This window comes from Gouania willdenowi, chromosome 1, assembly GCF_900634775.1.
Source record: "Gouania willdenowi chromosome 1, fGouWil2.1, whole genome shotgun sequence".
Classification (NCBI taxonomy): Eukaryota; Metazoa; Chordata; class Actinopteri; order Blenniiformes; family Gobiesocidae; genus Gouania; species Gouania willdenowi.
Window position 1 is genome coordinate 24,180,894 of NC_041044.1, and position 19,083 is coordinate 24,199,976.

At 38.6% G+C, this 19,083-nt stretch overlaps 1 protein-coding gene across 1 annotated transcript in view; it reads left to right on the top strand.

Moving 5' to 3' along the window:
• The window catches only part of LOC114453981 (inactive rhomboid protein 2-like), a 42,406-nt gene that overhangs the window by 19,114 nt on the left and 4,209 nt on the right, over window positions 1-19,083 (top strand). Inside the window, exons 3-17 of the mRNA XM_028434077.1 lie at window positions 3,702-3,853; window positions 4,871-5,054; window positions 5,133-5,354; window positions 5,478-5,606; window positions 6,024-6,133; window positions 6,243-6,461; window positions 6,731-6,842; window positions 7,616-7,690; window positions 7,786-7,947; window positions 9,143-9,228; window positions 9,347-9,410; window positions 9,507-9,601; window positions 9,710-9,785; window positions 9,872-9,972; window positions 10,815-10,968. Of these exons, the coding sequence (XP_028289878.1) occupies window positions 3,702-3,853; window positions 4,871-5,054; window positions 5,133-5,354; window positions 5,478-5,606; window positions 6,024-6,133; window positions 6,243-6,461; window positions 6,731-6,842; window positions 7,616-7,690; window positions 7,786-7,947; window positions 9,143-9,228; window positions 9,347-9,410; window positions 9,507-9,601; window positions 9,710-9,785; window positions 9,872-9,972; window positions 10,815-10,968 (1,941 nt within the window). The remainder of the gene's footprint in view (window positions 1-3,701; window positions 3,854-4,870; window positions 5,055-5,132; window positions 5,355-5,477; window positions 5,607-6,023; window positions 6,134-6,242; window positions 6,462-6,730; window positions 6,843-7,615; window positions 7,691-7,785; window positions 7,948-9,142; window positions 9,229-9,346; window positions 9,411-9,506; window positions 9,602-9,709; window positions 9,786-9,871; window positions 9,973-10,814; window positions 10,969-19,083) is intronic.

Sequence of the window (19,083 nt, forward strand, 5' to 3'; positions counted from 1 at the left end):
TCACACACAGCTTGGATCAATAATATATTATTATAATAATTATTATTTTATTTGGCTTTTAGGAATAGTAGCCAACTTCATTTTGCTCAACTTGTGTTAAAGTTTTCTAAAATTGATTTATGTAAGGATTATTGAATAATCCATTTAAACATTAGAGAAAACCAATGAGCTCAATAAGAAATCCTAATTTTCAAACATTGATAGGGGCAGCAAACCTATCTGACCCACAATTACTACCCACTTTAAATTGTATAATTTAATGCAGTGTCACCAGACAGAATTTTACAGAGTTTGCACCTCTAAAAGCAAATAATAAATGTCTGATACAGTGATGCTAAATTATTCATTAGCCAAACTAGCATTTTGGGCCCCTTTGAACCTCACCTATGAAAGTAAGGCCTTAAGTTCCCCCTGGTGGATTCATGAGCATCCTACAAACACTGAAAGCCACAAACAGGTAACTGGTCAAGGGACAGACTTTAGCTGAGTGCACAGTAGATATTTGAGATGTCAAATACACCCTAAAGAATAAATATTTTCTATAGTTTTTATTGATGTTTCATGACGATAACATCAGCAGGTGCATCCATTTATGTGTAGGGTCTCAGGTGCACATTGTCAACTACACTAAATCAAAAAGTAACAGAATCGAAGTCTTAATAAGACAAGCGAAAGCCTGAACACAAAGCTCCATTAGCTCTCAGAATCAACAAACATTAACCTCATCAAGTGCAGTCACTATAGGTTTGGATAATGGGCTCTCTGAGGATTCCATACACTCCATATAACACAAAAACACTTAAGCAGACACAACTGGCTGATAGGGTCGGCATTGGCAAGACAAATGCTTTCCTTTAGCTCGTTGTGATTAAGAAAATGAGACTAACAATCCTGAATGTCTGTGATCTCCTTATAATTTAGATGATACATTCTCAGAGAAGTTTGATAGACTGTATTCCCATGAGCCCTGTAGTTTTTTTTTTTCACCTCTGTACATTACTGTGGAGCACCATAATTATTTAGGGATCTCATATATTAAAGATGCAGTCCGTGACTCTCAGATCCCTCTCTCCCCCTCCCACCAAACTTTCCAAAGTCCCACCCTCAGAGGAGCTAACAAGCTAGCGCTGGCCAGACAGCAACATTGCAGTAAAATAACATGCTCTGTTAAAAGCATTATACTGCTGCGCTTCTCTCTCTATGTGCACACACCTCATTAACAGCAGCAAAAACACAGTGTCACTTACAGCAGCCAAACGGAGGCTGCTGCGCGCACACACAAACAACACATGCTCTACAGAGTTCTAGTGTAACAATTACAAATCAAACATAATTTTTTTTTTTTTTTTTTTTATTCAGTTCATTTCCGACATGGTTGCAATCACAGAAATTCACTTTGGCATTCAGAGCAAAATCACATCATCGTTTTTTTTTTTCTTTTTCTTTTTGTCTTTTTTGCATGCCGGAAAGGGCGATGGAAAAAAGCATTTTGTTTATCTAGATCCGTCCCCTGATTTGAACACAGATAATTTTACATCAAACCTCGTTTCTTCCCTGGTCAAACATTCTTATCTTCTTCATACCATAATTTAATCTTTTCATTACCGTGTTCTCGTCTGAGTCATTGTTCCTGTTGTTACTCCTCCTCACTGTCCTTTTTCTCCGTATCTCCTCGAGCTTTCTTTTCCAGTCAATGTAAATCAAGCAGCAGGAGCTACAGCCCTGGGAAAGGGGCGGGGTTTGTGAGCAACAGTTGTCAAACAGCCCATCAAACACAATCCTGCTCTGTTTGGTTCTTTTTGCTCGGTCGCCGGTGCATTCTGGCAGTCTGCCAAAGGCTGCATGAGCAGCAGGGGGGCTCAATGAGCCTGTTTTATTCACACAAACTACTAGTTTGATGTAAAGCTGTCCTTACATAGTGACAGCTTTAGTAAATATGACAAAAAGTCACTTTTATAAGAGTTGCAGACTGCACCTTTAAACAATGTGTCTGATATTTACTTAAAGTGTATGAGTGCCATTTTTTTCAAAATGTCATGCACCAAAAAATACATTTGTATGCAAAGGACCTCATTAATGGTTTCTGCATCCAAACAAGCCTGTGGACCAATGGTATTTTACGCTCAATCATGGCAGAGAAGACAAGAAAAGGGAATTTTAGAGCAAAGCACATGTGCTTCTGGGTGATGGAGGCCAGAAAGAGTATATCATTTATTTAGTGGTCACACTAGTGGCATAAATAATAAATGAAAAGCAGGTTAGTGACAGTATGCTGTCACTGTCTAGTGTGGGTGCCACTCAGCGAATTATGGAGGGGCCTGAGGGGGTGAAGAATAGGTGATTTGAAGGTGGATGGCAAGAGTAGATCAGTGGGGTACAGTTTTATGTATATCTATTTTTATATATTTTTTTATTTATTTATTTTGAATGAACGAACGAAAAAATGGATGACAATGAATAAACAAATCTCAACAGAAATCTCTATGAAAAAAAAGTCAGTTTCAACATAATACATTTGATTTCGACAAGGGATAGGAAGAAACCTATGCTTGTCAGGTCCTACCCCCGTTCTTCACCACTAACAACTGCAAAAATTCAATACAAAAGAAAATTGACAAAACAAATAAATACTCCAATTGAGCTATTAAGAAAAACAGAACAAAAACAAACAAAATGCACAGGCGCCATTATTTTCATCAGAGACTTGTGACAGGCAGTGGATTTATGAGTCATCCAGCACCAGTGAGCTCAGCACCAGTGAGCTTAGCGGTGTTTCCTGGGCTCATAGTGCTCCTGGAAGTTACTATTCTGTAAATGCAAAGTGACACCATTAATTCAATTATTGAAGTTAGAGGTAAATTCCAACAAACACCTACAATGATGAGTAATGTGTGTGATGTAATGTCTGAAGATGGCAGCTCTGTTAAAGATTTTGTTAAACGTAAAACATACTTGCTGTCTTATTTCAAACGCGAGTTATAACAAAAGAGTAATTAATTATAAATCAGGCTTTAATGGTTAGAATTTCAGAGGCGTTTATTTACTGAACAAGGAGCCAGCCATCATTCAGAATGAATGAATCATGTGTTCGGCCAAGCCACAGTGCCATGTCAGATATGAGATTATTGTAAATTGTGTTTATGCATGTTTTTACAGTTCACTGGGTCTAATGACTCACTAAAGAAACAAGGCTTTAGTATTTATGATTTTGCGGATTTTGAAGTCTGTGATGACATTAAATGCATGAGATGAGTCTGGGTTGATTTGACCAACTGACTACCTACGCCATCAGTTTCTCACATCTCTAAAATGTTTGTGCTTAAGAATCAAAGTTGACGTACCAGGATGCACATTCTCCATCTACGTTCATTTTTATAAAACACAAACTTTTTTTGGAAAGGATCGTGCACATCTTTCAGGCCTTGTTTTGTCCATGCCCAATAGTTCTGGATGAGGCCCCTGATCTACAGTCCTCAATAAATCCCAGTGTCACAGAGGGCATGTGCAATCTAAATGTAATGGCTCCCGCTGAAGAGACATAAGAACTATGAAAAACCCTCATACTGCTATGAACTATGAAAAACCTTAATACTGCTTAATAACTTTATTCTTTTATTTCTATTCTATCAACGTTTATTGGGAAGCTTTTACATTCACTGTTATATCATTGCTTCACATCTTCTTTCCCCTCATTTGTTCAGCTGCTACGACCATCTTTAAAAAAAAGTGCAAGCCGTCAAGCTCCCAGTTCTACATCAGAGAGCATAGGAGGAGCAGGAGATGGAGGCTTCTCAAGCAGAGAGAGAAGATCAAAGTTTGGACGACAAACGTCACTCTCACAGAGTATCAAAAGGTCAGTCAGGATCGCTCTCCTTGCTTTAAGTGCTATTTACAAGAAATGTAACATATCATTGGTAGACAACATGAAAACATTAACAGTTTTGTTTACCAGAACTGTGTCCTCAGAGTTTCCGGTTTACAACTTTGAGAAATCTTGAGAGATGTTTATGTGCTGCTTTAGTGTTAATAAGTAAAGGTGATTAAATGATAATTGTATTTCGTTTAACAAAAGTTAAGCCGTACTTAGGGCTAGGCAATATATCAAGTTTTATATTTTGGCGATATAGAAAATGACAATATTGCCTATATCGAGAAAACTGGTATATATATATATAATATATATATATATATATATATATATATATATATATATAATATATATATATATATATATATATATATATATATAATATATATATATATTTTTTTTTTTTAACTTGTTTTGATTTAAACAATCACACAGTACAAATCACATCATAAAAGTATTTAATATTATTCAAATATTACAGTCAAACAGTGTCTTTCATTACAATTTTTCCATATTTCTGAGATATATACTTAGCTTATTTTGTAATAAAATACTCGTTTTAGGAGTTGCTGGTTTTGTTACTTCAAGGAACAGCATGAAAAAAGCTCAGTTAGGTCATCATTGAGTGTGTCCCAACCCAAACCTTCATCTAAATAAGCCACACTATACAAATCACTCACACATGCTGTCCCTTATAGAAGAAAAAAACAAAAGTGGAACATATTGATCAGTTGTTTGTTAATAAATGTGCCCGTGAGGCATTTTACATCAGCAAATTTGACCCAGAGTTGTCTCTCTGATAAGACTTTATTGAGTTAAAAATATTGAGATTTGAATTGCATATCCCCATTTTCAGAAAAAAATATTGAGATATGAGTTTTGGTTTATAGTCCAGCTCTAACCAATCAGTCTGATAAAGTTCACAGTAATAGTTTGTTGACATGTTGTCCAGTTTAACTGCTCGTTCATGGCTTAAATAAACCTTAAATTCTGCACTTTTAGAAACACGGCACAGTGGTTTGGTGTGGGTGAGGACTGTGAGACAAAACAACAGCTATGGCACAGGAAGAGCCTGCGCCACTGCAGCCTGCGCTACGGCAAGCTGAAGTCCCAGTACAGAGAGCCTGAGACCGCCACCAGCTTTGACCAGAGCCCGGACTCACCGGGCACCAGTAAGATGCCCAAGGTAGGCTGCCATCGTTTACGTATACAAATACGGTGACTTCAGCACCAGAAATCACACATTTTTGCCCTTCATTGGTAGATTGTTGACCCCCTAGCCCGAGGACGAGCCTTCCGCTGCCCAGATGAGATGGACAGCCGCTCGCCCAAAACCCCACACACAGCACACGGTTATCCTTTCACACCGGGGGTCACTTCACTCAGCTCCTTTACCAGCCAACGCTCTGGTTACAGTCGTTTCCCACGCCGGAAGAGAGAATCTGTAGCACGGATGAGCATCAGAGCAGCCTCTAACCTGCTGAAGGTGAGCTGGAGAGCAGACATGGATCTTCTTTCACCTGTGAAAAGTGAACACTGTTGTTGCTTCAAACCTCAAAGCGTGACTACCCAAATTACTATCATGTACTTCTCATGAATGTGCTGTCAGGGTCGTAGTGGTCTTGCAGTCCCACAAACTGGTCGCAGTTTTCCCCGACGGAGCTTTGTTAGACCGAGCTGGATGGATGAAGACGCTGTGGACTCTGCTGATCCGTCAGAGTCACTCTTCTTTAGTAAAGTAGGCAACCACTGTCTCTGTTAATCATGTTTGATCTTCAGCATATGAGGAACCTGGCCATTTATTCTCTCTCACAAATTCATCCTGTGATCTTTGTGTGAATAATCGTGTGCATGCATGCGTCGGTTCCATGGTCATGGTTTCCTCTTCTCTTCCTTTTTTTGTTATTTTCTGTTTGCTTATATTTTCATTTTCTCTTCCTCACATCGAGATAAACTCTATCAGTAATAGAAATAGAAACTAAACAAAACAAAGTCCCTCCTCCTGATAATTGACCACACATCTAAAGGTTCATAGGTTTGATTTGTTCAGACAACTTTTTTCAGGGAATTTACTTTGATCTCCTGACATGTTTCAGCTGTCAACGACCAGTCCTGAAACAACTTGTTTGAATAAATGAAACCATAACTTCCACAGGTTGATGCCCATGATGAGATTTACTCAATGGCAGATGATGTATTTGAGTCTCCTCCCCTGTCGGCTTCCCTTGCTCCCGTAGAAATCCCTGACCAGCGGTTCCCCAGCCTGTGAGTGATTGAATCTTTCCTGACATGACATCAGTGAGCTTAAATCAGAGTTCTTGGCCTCATGGACCTCTTTCTTTGTTTACTGACGTCCTCTTTTCTTTACCGTCAGTAAAGACGTATCACGGACCCCGAGAACACCGGTGTCTGTGCAGGAAAAGAGTCATCCTCGTCGTGGTCGCCGCATCGCGTCCCAAGTGAAGCACTTTGCATTTGACAAACACAAGCGACAGTATGGGATGGGCGTTGTCGGGAGATGGTTGAATCGACACTATCGACGCAGCCTCAGCAGCAACATCCAGAAGCAGCTTGATGATTTTAACAGCCACAGGTTGGTGTCAAGCTAAATCTCACACACTACAGGCTAGTTAGACTTGTTTTATTTGTTATATTTAACTTACAGGCCAAAGAGGCTACGACTTTAGATGGGATGACAATTTACACTTTGTCACAGTGTGCTTGTTTATTTCTCTCATCAGAGGAGGTCTTTGTCTTACAGAAATGCAACTTTTGAAAACAGTGCATCTCTTCATCTTTTCTACATCTTCATGGGGTACTTTGATACTAAGCATACATGCATGTGTGTCTATGTCTTTTCAGGCCCTACTTTACCTACTGGATCACATTTGTTCATGTTGTTATCACACTGCTAGCCTGCTGCACCTACGGTTTTGCCCCTGTGGGATTTGCCCAGCATTCAAAATCTGAACTGGTGAGTCAAGGATGCAAATTATTAGTCTCCCAAAAATTGGTTGGGAAAAATGTACTATTTTCTACTATTTTCTTGAAACTATGCTTTAGTAGTGAATGATTTGAAATTTGGAGATTGCTCCCAAAAAAAAAGTACCAAACTTGAAATTGTCTGCTTTCTTTGTTTGTTTGTTTTGTTCTGTTTTCCATCTGTTACAAGTTACTAAGTCTGTTTAGCTTTTGAACACAGTGCAGAGTAAACATAGACCTTTAGGCCAATGATGGTTGTCCTTTTTGATGGAAGTTAACATAAGACAAGCTACAACACAAGAGCAAACACAATGAGTCCAAACACCTCTAAATAGTGAGGGATGGCGATCAGGGAATCAGGAGCACCTGAGTGGACACTGGAGGAACTACTCTCTGCACTTACATACTGACAAAACAGGGCTGTTTAAAACAGAAGACCCCTAAACAGACTGAGAGACTGGGATAAAAGTTATGGAGTAATTACAAAGTAAATCAGAGACTAGAAGAAAACAGGATCAGAAACAAAATGAAAAGCCAAACTTGTGTAAGAGCCCCACCATGTCTTTAACCTGCTACGTACGAATTACAAGAGTGAAATCAAATCTAATGCACCATTTGAACAATTAAAGACTGGTTTTAGAAACCTGCCAAACCTCAGATTGTGACAGTATGACGTAGTGGCTGTTTTTGGAGTAAATATTCACCTGTTTTGTACATTGTCACAAGCAGAAATCATGAACTGTAACACTGTGCTGCCATCTGTAGGTGCTGAAGAACAAGGGGATCTATGAGAGTGTCAAGTACATCCAACAGGAGAATTTCTGGATTGGTCCACGCTCGGTGAGACTCACGCCCTCAGTTTGTAGTTCAAATATATTAGAATATAAGATTTTTTTTTTTAAATATCGATTCTAATTTTTTTCATTCATCTTCAGGATGATCTGATCCACTTAGGGGCCAAATTCTCTCCTTGCATCCGTCAGGACAAACAGATCGTCAGCTTGATCCAAAAAGCTAAAGACCTTGAAAAAGAGTCTGGCTGCTGTGTTCAAAATGACAACTCTGGATGTGTTCAGACGCTTCGCACTGGCTGCTCTGTGCGTGACATCACATCTAACTTTTGTATTGGCTGAGTGGGCTGTGGTTGTAGATATAATCATGTTTTTTCACATTGATCTTACAGTATTAAAAGTTATTCAAAGGGATATTTAATATTATAACAAAAAAGGAGGAAAGACTATTGATGGCAAAGCAATATACAGAAAAATATATTATCATTCATAAAATACTGAGCTCATAAGCATATGTAAGATTCATTATTTTCGATTATGTAAGTAGATGGGGAAACCTCAAGCCTTTTTGTTCGTTTTACTTTGAGTGATTCACTAAAATGTCTGACAGGCACTCAATTCAATCAAACCTTGAATGGATGGAGGCATAATGAAATGTATGTTGTTATTTAGCGTCACCTACTGCCTTTTGATGGTAAATCTTATACTTTTTACAAGAAATGGAAACGGAGAGCTCTGCATGAAAGAAAGCAACTTCTGCCTATTCACTACAATTAATTGAACTCATGATAATGTAAAAAAAAATAGGGTAATGAAATTATATATGGTATATGTTATATAAAAAGAAGACAAAACTGCACCAACTCCTTGGACTCTCCATGGTTTGCTAAAATCCCTGTTCAGGAACTCTTTTTAATGTAACACACATGTTACTTTGTGTGTATGGATACAGTGGTTGTTAGCTCTCTAAGTGATGCTATAATCTTGCTCTCAGAGGTTTTTTATTGATATTACACTACTGGTCAAAAGTTTTAGAACACCCTAATTTTTCTAGGTTTTTATTGCATTTCAAGTCGTGCTAGTCCAATGAATAGCTTGAAATGGTACAAAGGTAAGTACTGAACAGCCAGAGGTTTTAAAAAAAGGTTTAAAAAATAATGTACATTTCAGAATTATACAAATAGGCCTTTTTCAGGGAACATGAAGTGAGGTTCTTGGTTACTTCCAACCTCCTCTGTCTGCATAAAAGCAGTGATGGAACACACTGTGGTACCAGACCTTCATGAGCATCAGGTGAACTGTATTGTTCATGGATTCCATGATTTTTTAACTCAAATTGCGTATTTGTTCTATGCTTTAATTTCAGAGTGCAATGACACAATAAACTGGATATTTTTTAGTGAAAAACTGTGGCGTTCTTAGAAAACTTTTGACTGGTAGTGTATGTCCGTGTGACACTTTAAATTTTCCATACTAATAGCAACCAATTATTTTCATGCAGGAGACGCTGGCCACTTTTATTAAATGGAACAATGAGCCAGTGGATGTCAGCAGGTCCTCGGGTTCTGTTTGTCACCAGGATCCTCGGTAAGGATGCGATTGATAATATTGTTTTTTTTTTTAAAAATGTATTTTAATGCAATCCTTGTTTGGAGGATAGGAGAACATATTTTTAAAAAATCCTTCTTTGCCTTGCTCTGAACAGTGTGTGTGAAGAGCCCGCCTCTGCAGAGCCCCATACATGGCCGGATGACATCACTCAGTGGCCGGTGAGGATAAATGAAACTGAAATGAAAACTTTAAATATTGTTTTTCTATAATGGTTTTAAATGACTTTTTTTCTGTGTTATTTTCTGTTGCTTCAGATCTGCACATTTCCAAAAAAGTGGAATCACACGGGCTACAGGCATATGGACTGTAAGATCAAAGGTCGGCCATGCTGCATAGGAACAAAGGGCAGGTGTGAAACTCATTGAAATTCTGTTTCAAGTTTTCAGTCATGTGCTGCTGTCAATGCTCGGCCACGTGGAACAAATAATGTATTGCATTGAGTCTGTCCCTCCTACAGATGTGAGATCACAACCAGAGAGTATTGCACTTTCATGCATGGTTACTTCCATGAGGACGCCACTCTCTGCTCACAGGTAGTGAGAGTGTATGTGTGGTCAGAATGTGTGGACATGTTGTTTTTGTGTATGTGTGGGTGTGTGACTACTGTGCTATGACGCAGGTTCACTGTCTGGATGATGTTTGTGGCCTACTGCCCTTCCTCAACCCTGATGTCCCTGATCAGTTCTACCGTCTCTGGCTCTCTCTCTTCCTTCATGCTGGGTAAACACTCTGCTCCATTTCACATATCGTTTTCATTATCATAAATGTGTATCTTGATCAATTTATTGATGTTTTTACCAGGACACTTTAGTTTTACACAGTTTCTACAGTTCAAGTTGATAAATATTTGGAAAATGACACAAAAAGGAGAATTGTCATTTGTATTATATTCATTTGGATGTAAATACCACTGAATGAAAGCTGTTAAAGTCTGCACTTGTTTTATTTCAACTTAACGGAGTTGATGTGCAGAGCTGAAATATTGCATTTTAAAATTTTTAAGACTGCTAAGTACAAAGTTACATCTTTTGCACCGCTAAACAAATAAACCATGTTGCTAAAATATTATATGATTCGGATACAATAACTTTGTATATCAATTAAATTAAAAATCTTTTTTTTTTTTTATTACGTACCTTAAAAATTTTGGATTTAAAATATTGATGATCGTGATGTTTTTTTGCACAATTTTTCTGGTGTAAATACAGTCACTTCAGGGGTCTTATGAGTTTAAACAAAGTTTAAGCCCTGTGCACCTCACTGAGCTGCTTCTAAATGTTAATAGCATTTTTTTTTTAAAGAAAATCTATATCGTTAAGTATCCGATCCACTTAAAATGTTTGTGATAGAGGCATCGGTGCTCGTGAGCAGCACACTCACATGCCGACTTAAAGCTAATACTCTGCACATGGGAATTCTCTCAGCTTAACAAGCAAGCAGTAAAACGATTAAAAAAAAAGCTTTGAAATGATCAAGAATTAGATAATGTGATTGTTGGACTGACACATGATAGCTTCTCACCTTTGGCTGATACATTGTTGTCTGTGTGTATGTTTCTACAGGCTTTTTCACTGTGTGGTGTCAGTGGTTTTTCAGATGACCATCCTCAGAGACTTGGAGAAGCTCTCGGGATGGGTCCGTATCTCCATCATTTACATTTTCAGTGGGATCACTGGTAACCTTGCCTCCGCCCTCTTCCTCCCATACAGAGCAGAGGTGAGCTCTTCTGTATTAGAGTTTGTGCGTGTTGTGTAGCAGTATTTTGTTCACATGCAGAGGAGTAGAACTGAATCATGTCATATGCAACATGACATCAGTAAAACTTTCCTTTGTGTTATGGTTATGTGTGTTTAAATTTGTTGCAAGAATGTTGCATGTTAGTGCAATCTAGTCTTATGCTTGCCTTTAAATACCAGACGTAATGTTTTAAGTTTACAAGTTGGAGTGCATTTGAACGCCAGTGTGTGTGACAATCTGAATTGTGTGCACAACGTGTGCTGTTGTCTGTTCAAGCTGTTTGTTCGCATTAGGACTTAAATCTATCTCTCGGGTAATCAGATTAATGGAATTAAAGAAAGAAAAGTTCCTGTAAAAGGCCCTGAGGTTCAGCATTGACTCAGATAGTTATTGCACAAACACGTCCAACTTATCGTTCCAATAGATTTTTTTTTGTGTATTGATCTTTTTCCATATTTTTATACATAAAGTTTTTCCAATTTCCCACATATTGGCTCCGCTCATTTATCGGACACAGGTTTCCCCTGCAGAGGATTATCAGAGCTGCAGTTGAGAAAGAAAACTCATAGAACGCTTTCAGTGCTGCAAATTTTCCCAAGGACTCAGCCCGAGTGAACCAAGTGTCCACCATGATCACATTGAGTAATTTAATAGATTTGGTAACACTTTATTTTATACATAAGGCTGACATTTTGCTGTCATCATCTGTCATTAGCATGATTAAGGTGTCATGAAGACCGTCATTAAGTGTCATTTGCTAAATTACGACACCTAACCCCTAATCCAACCTAATCCCACTAGATCCCTTCACCTAACCCAAAAATGCCAACATAGCTCCAAATTGTCATAATTTAGCAAACAACACTTAATGATGGCCTTCATGACACCTCATTCATGCTAATGACAGGTCTCATGTCATAATAATGACAGCTTAATGTCAGCCTTTATGTATAAAAATTCAAGTAAAGTGTCACCGTAGATTTGTTTTGGTTTAAACTATAATAAGCAAATTGATTATAAGAGCAGTTTGTTTGTTTATGTCAGAATAGATCAATTCCGAAGTTTCATTTTAGTAGTGTGGCTTCTTTAAATTAATAATGAATAATAAAGTTGTGGCTTCTCCAAAAAACATGAAACCAACATTTTGAGCAGATTTAATTACCTGAGCACCAGTTAAAGTCTGTGGGAAAGAATGAAGTGTAATAGTCTAGTGGTTTAGATGGATGGTGAAACATTTGGGAGAAACAGGAAGTTTAAGGTGAAAGAGGGCTTATCGTTAAACACAGAGCTGATCAATGATGCTGAGACCATTAATCCGATAAGAAATGTGTGAAAGCAAGAATAACAAGTTGAATGCAGTCTATGTTTTATTTTGGCTTTATTACATCTGGGAATCTGCTCTATTGTGGTCCCTTTAGTCTGATGCGCTCATGGAAAGGTGAAGAAATCTTCTTGGCATACAAGATTAAGTCTGGAAGTGAGAGTCGTTGCTGACTCAGCACCAACTATAGGCTCTGCTTAGTGCTTTCTTTAGTCATGTGTGTCATGCTTTTAAAAGAATTCTGAGCTTATCTATTTTTAGAGGCACTTCAGGTTAATTACAGGAATCATTGTCAAAAGCAAAGATTACAATGATAAACTCCCATTTACTACATGTAGTTGATGAAGCCAGGGATAAAAACCTTTAATCACATACAATGGTGTTTATGATTGTTTTATAATGTTTGCATTAAGCAGTGAGCTTATGTGCTGCTACCAAGAGTCCAGTGTGGGTCACCTACTTTATCTTCTAATCACTTGTCTGTCCTGTGATCTCTTGTTGGGTTTTAAAGGGTGTTGCCTCAGTAATTGGGGTAACTGTTTGCATTCAACAACAGAGGAACTGTAGTTTGTGTATCAGACCTGTTTGGTGGTGCTGATGTCATTGAGATGTTGCTTATTGTCTGGAAAAGCTGACACCATTTGTCGTTATCTGATACCAGCGTCATGTGACATGAGGCACTTTTCTGTGTTGGTATTTAACGTGAGGTTAGGAAATCCCACTAAGCAACTCTTCTCATCAGTAACATATTCACACACCAGGATTAACCAAAACATGCACATGCCATGCACAACACAGGATGGTCAATCGACTTTAAGTGGTGGTTTAAGGAGATTACCGTTGTTAAAGCTGCTATCCGGAGTTTCTGAGAAATGTCTCAGTGTCCCACCCTAAACAGCACCACTTCCTTCCACTGCCTCTGCCAATCTACCAGCCTCTACTTTTCTGCGCACGCATCGCGGAACATAACAAGGTCACATCGGGTCGCATTGATATAGGTCTATGGGTCAGGCAAGAGCCAAAATCATATTTACCTGTTTGCTGTTGTGACGCACGGCCTTGTTTCCGTGCACAGTCGACAGTCTCAAAAACAGGAAGTCAAAGCCTATTGGCTGGGCGATCACGGCGCTCGTTTCCATTTGTATGAGGTCTATAGGACAAAGGTGGGACTTATATACATTGATGTATATGAATGAAGACCTTCAGTAGACTATAGCAAAAGACTAGTTAGGTATTTTTACGCATTTCAAAAGAATTAACATAGATTTCTCTGAAACTCCGGATATCAACTTTAAGGAGCAGAAGTGAGCGAAACAACAGCTGGTGCTGATGTTTTTCATCAGAGACATCTTACACACCAAACTATGATACTCACACTTGTTGAATTACTGAGACTAATATGCTTTTTAGTTATTAGTGATGACACTACTTTGACCACCAAATCCATAATATAGTTTATTCAGGCCTCCACCACTCTCAGAATTGTTTTTCCTTGTCTTCTCTGCCATGATCGAGCATAAAATGTTATTGTTCAGCAAACTCGTTTAGATACACAAACCATTCATGAGTTCATTTGTCCATTTATGGTACAAGGTGGGACGTGGGTGTGTCGAGGGCTGCATATGAAGTGAATTCACCTGCGCAAACTTTACAGTGCGTGGATTCTGATTTTTAAAGGGAAAAATGTGTCGATTTATATTTGAGGCTCCTGGACTTTATTTGTCAGCAGCTTAGATTCAGGAAGGTGATGATGTCTCCTCTGTACAAACAGTTACCTGGAATTTAACGTTTCACCTGCCAGGAGGAATTAGACTGAGAAGAACATTCAGTCTGTTTATGGAACATGTGATATAAGACATCAAACAGTCCAAAAAGATGTTTCACCTGAACACTCAGGTCTCAAGTAACCTTGGCCTTCCCTAAGAGGAAATAATCCTCCAACTCAAAAATGCTTTATATGTGTTGTCATCATAAATGTTCAAAAATGTGATCTGAAATGAAATAAGAAAGCTACATGTCTAGCTTCCTTTTTCCTCTTTTTTTCTTCTTTGCCTATTTGTAATTGTCGTCGTCCTTTTCCTTTCAGGTGTTGGCTTCAGGGGTCACTTCAGCTTGGGTTTTCATGTCTTTTCTGGCAGCTTTAGCCACAATATGTTTGTATTTTATACCCATGTCCAAATCATCTCAATATGGCCTCTCTGACCTTCAAACTTCATTACGCTATTTCCACAGAGTAATTCCTTAATGTGTCTGTTAATGTTGTCACATCCGTAGCCTTTACGTTAGCGAGTTACCTATGCTCGTGGGAGGAACGTTTTGGCTTGCGTGTCTTGAACGTGTGGGTTGCGTGCCAGTCTTTTCCGTTTGTGGATGTGTAATGTCTTCACAGATTAGCCATCTGCTTCTGACCGGGCCAAGCCTCCAAACTCAGCGTTGACGTCACTCTAATCTGCTCACATTTACTGCCTGACTCGAGGTTCACCCATCTTGTGGTTTTTTTCCACAACTAGAGTGAAATCCGTGTAGAGATAGTGTTCCTGTAAACCTCTGTGTGCAAATTCAAAGTTTCCCTGATTAAAGTCAAAGTGATGACATGCCTCCAGCAGTTAGTTCAGATGAAATGCTTCCATAAATACTTCCTGCCAACATTTAGTAGCAACTTTTGAAGAAATGCATTGTGCCAGTGGGTGAAAAGTGGCACAGCAAGAAGAGCTGACGTTTAAGCCCTAAAAGCCTGGGTCTTTTTATGTGTAGAGATTGCATGTTTTCCATATGTAATCTGGTTGTCGGTGTTATCTGAAGTTGCCTGAAGTTATATGGAGATTAAAGCTGGGTATCGCCAGGCACCTCATGATACGATATGTCACAGGGCTCAAGACTGCGACCAAAATGGTCACATATGCAAGTATTTTTTCAGTGTGTGCGAGTGAAAATTTTATCTGGTCGCATCCGTGCGAGTACGTATAGGGTGACATTATTTTATACGGAGTGGCTAAGCGCTAGGTTGACCGAGGATATAGAAGTGGAGGCTGGCTTGACCGCAGTGCTGCGGGTGAGGAGACGGTGTACGTTCACGCAACTTGGCTGTGGGTAATACAACGGTGAATGAGCCGAGTATAAACACCAATGTGCTCCTTTGGAGTGCGCGCAGTTCGTGAACAGAGCCAGGCATAACAATGACTCCCTATAGCTTTAATATATATATATATACAGTTGTGTGCGAAAGTCAGGGCACCCCTTTAAAAACAGCATATTTTATATATTTAAAAAGTTATATTCATATTTACTGTCTCTCTGGTATATGGGAAAAAAAGACAATATTGTCAGGAAATATTAATGCATAGTTACATTTTATTTTATAAATTGAACAAAATTACAAAAATGAAAAACATAATTTTGGCATGTGCAAAAGTCGGGGCACCCTACAGCATCAGTACCTTCAGTACTTAGTAACACCCCCTCTGGCAGATATCACAGCTTGTAAACGCTTCTTATAGCCAACAACAAGTCTCTGGATTCTATTATTTGGGATTTTTCCTCATTCTTCCTTGCAAAAGGCTTCCAGTTCTGCAATATTCCTAGGACGTCTTGCATGCACAGCTCTTTTAAGATCTACCCACAGATTTTCGATAATGTTTAAGTCGGGAGACTGTGAAGGCCATTCCAAAACCTTCAGCTTGCGTTTCTTGAAGTAGTCCATGGTGGATTTGGAGGTATGTTTAGGATCATTATCCTGTTGTAGAAGCCATCCTCTTTTCAGCCTTACCTTTTTTACAGATGCTGTGATATTTGCCTCCAGAATTTGCTGGTATTTAATTGAATTCATTCTTCCCTCCACCCGAGCAATGTTTCCTGTCCCACTGGCTGCAACACAACCCCAAAGCATGTTGGATCCACCCCCATATTTAACAGTTGGCAAGGTGTTCTTTTCATGAAATGCTGCTCCTTTTTTCTCCAAACATACCTTTGCTTATTGTGGCCAAAGAGTTCTATTTTAACTTCATCAGTCCACAGCACTTGTTTCCAAAAGTCATCAGGCTTCTGTAGATGTTGTGTTGCATATTTTTGACGTTGTATTTTATGATGAGGTCGTAGATAAGGTTTTTTTCTACAGACTCTTCCATGAAGGTCTTGTTTGTGCAAGTATCGGCGCACAGTGGAAGGGTGCACCACCACTCCTGAGTCTGCTAAATCTTCCTGGAGGTCTTTTGAAGTCAAATGTGGGTTTTGGTTTACCTTTCTGACCAGACTACGAGCTGTTCTGTCCGAGAGTTTCCTTGGTCTTCCAGATCTCTTCTTGACCTCCACAGTTCCCCTCACCTGCCATCTCTTAATTATGCCTCGCACTGTGGAAACTGCAAGCTGAAAACGCTTTGCTATCTTCTTGTAACCCTCCCCGGCATTGTGGGCATCAATTACTTTCATTTTTTCTGTCTAACACAGCTTCTTAGAGGAACCTATGGTTGCTGAGTGTTTGTACAAGGTTTGTGGAGTCGCCGTATTTAAGAAACCCTCAAATTGGCACCAGCTGGCACTCCCTAATGACAATTGTTGACACATGCTTCAGGACCAATGAGCTGGTAGAGGTCTGAGCTTGTAAAAAGAATCTGACACTTTGAAACTCTCAGGGTGCCCCGACTTTTCCACATGCCAAAATTATGTTTTTCATTTTTGTAATTTTGTTCAATTTATAAAATAAAATGTAACTATGCATTAATGTTTCCTGACAATATTGTCTTTTTTTCACATATACCAGAGAGACAGTAAATATGAATATAACTTTTTAAATATATAATATATGCTGTTTTTAAAGGGGTGCCCTGACTTTCGCACACAACTGTATATCCCACTATAAGAGCTGGACCCTGAATTTAATTCCATGGGGTGAAGCAATGCAGATGCTAAGTTGGTTATACTACTGTTAAGTTAATTCAAGTACAGCCTTTCTGCAAAATAAAAAAACATATAACCTGTTGTTATGCTTTGCTGTTATTTAAAAAAAATTTGTTACGTCTTCTTTTAAAATTATATAAAAGAAATTACCTGTTATTTCAGCCACTGCTTGTTGCAGAAAAACTTAATATTGTCACTAAAACATTAAAACATTTAGCAAATATATCTTGAGTCATTGTCAATCTTTACTTCATACAAAACTACGGTACGCCAGTTAAGTCAACTATTCATTAGCATGCATGGCTATGCTGTACACTCTCCCCACCCCCGCTCAAAAAAAAAGGAAAAAAGGGCGACCAAATTCTGTGCTGGTGCACCCAACTGAGAAAGTTAGTCGCACCGGTGCCACCACTGGAAAAGTTAGTGTAGAGCCCTGCGTCACGATATTTGCCCCGCTATAACGGTAATATTGTGATACGGCGGGAAATTTCATCCACGATACATCACGATATCTGTGTCACTGAAGAGATGCAGAATTTATCTACTGCACTGAATCCATTTTTACAGGAATTACAAAACATTGTCAATCAATTTTCCATGAATGACAGCCAAGTAAAACAAAGTGTATACTGCACAGTGACTCTTCTTAACACACACTGACCACAACTAGTCCAATGTCCTTGTGGTATGTTTAAGTCTTTAAGGGAAGACTGATTCAAAATAATGCTTCACCAAAATATTGTTAATGATGTTTGTGCAAATTAACTTTATATCATTAAAAACAAAATGAATGCAAAAAATACTCATTTCAGAGCTAGTATTATCAACTTGCCTGTAAACATGGACACATATCAGTGCTGCTTAACAAGCAGAATGAACTTGTTTTATTAAAACTGGAAATTTTCACCGCATATGAAAAATAAACATTTCAGTCAGTGCATTAACCTGGCATTGATAGTCTCGTCCACAACAACACACAACTTTTCCCACGGATCTTCTGTAGCTCTGATGAGATGTTGATCAAACACTCTGAGCAGGTGATCATGTTCACGGAGCGATGCAGCGCTGGACGAGAAACGGACAGAGTTTTACAGGTAGAGCAAAGTTAAGCAGGCACTAGTCGGCTCTGCATTAAGGAGTCAGTCATGATTTGCGTAGTTTTTTTGGCAGTTTAGATGGGGTTTCAGGTGGTTTAGGCAGTATTTAATACAGCCAAGACGGTAGAAGGAGGGCGATGCACCCCGGAAAGCGCTCCCCAGAAACACTTCCCATAAAAAAAAAAAACATTCCTTGCCTCACAGTGAAGGATTCCACGATTCCGTTAACGTGGATTTTATAGGGCCCTATACTTAACTTGTGTAATAAGGGGGAAAAATAAATAAAAATATCGATATTTGGCACCAGTGAATCGATAACGTACCGCTAGATGAAACCTCGCGATATATCGTCGTATCGATATTTTGGCACACCCTTATGAAGATAAAGTAAAATCTCTAAGCACATTAGGGATCTGATAAAGAATTCTGCTTCAAATGTGGATTAACTACAGATCGGCCTGAAGAAGAGATACAGAGTTGGGGTCAATTACATTTACAGTTACAATTATGTTTTCAATTTATCTATGTTCATTTACAATTCATATATCATTACTGTGACCAGCCATTTTTCTAATTACAATTAAATTACAATTTTTTTATCCTCCAAAAGTTAATTACACTTACGTTCTCATTCACTAAATTTCAATTACAATTAATCACAATTAATGAGTCTGAAATGAATAACCTAATAAAAGCTTTCTGTTAGCGGCTGTAAAATAAATTAAAAACAAATATCTATCTTCTAATTTCTTTCCTATCTATTGGTTTCCTTGTTAGGCTTCC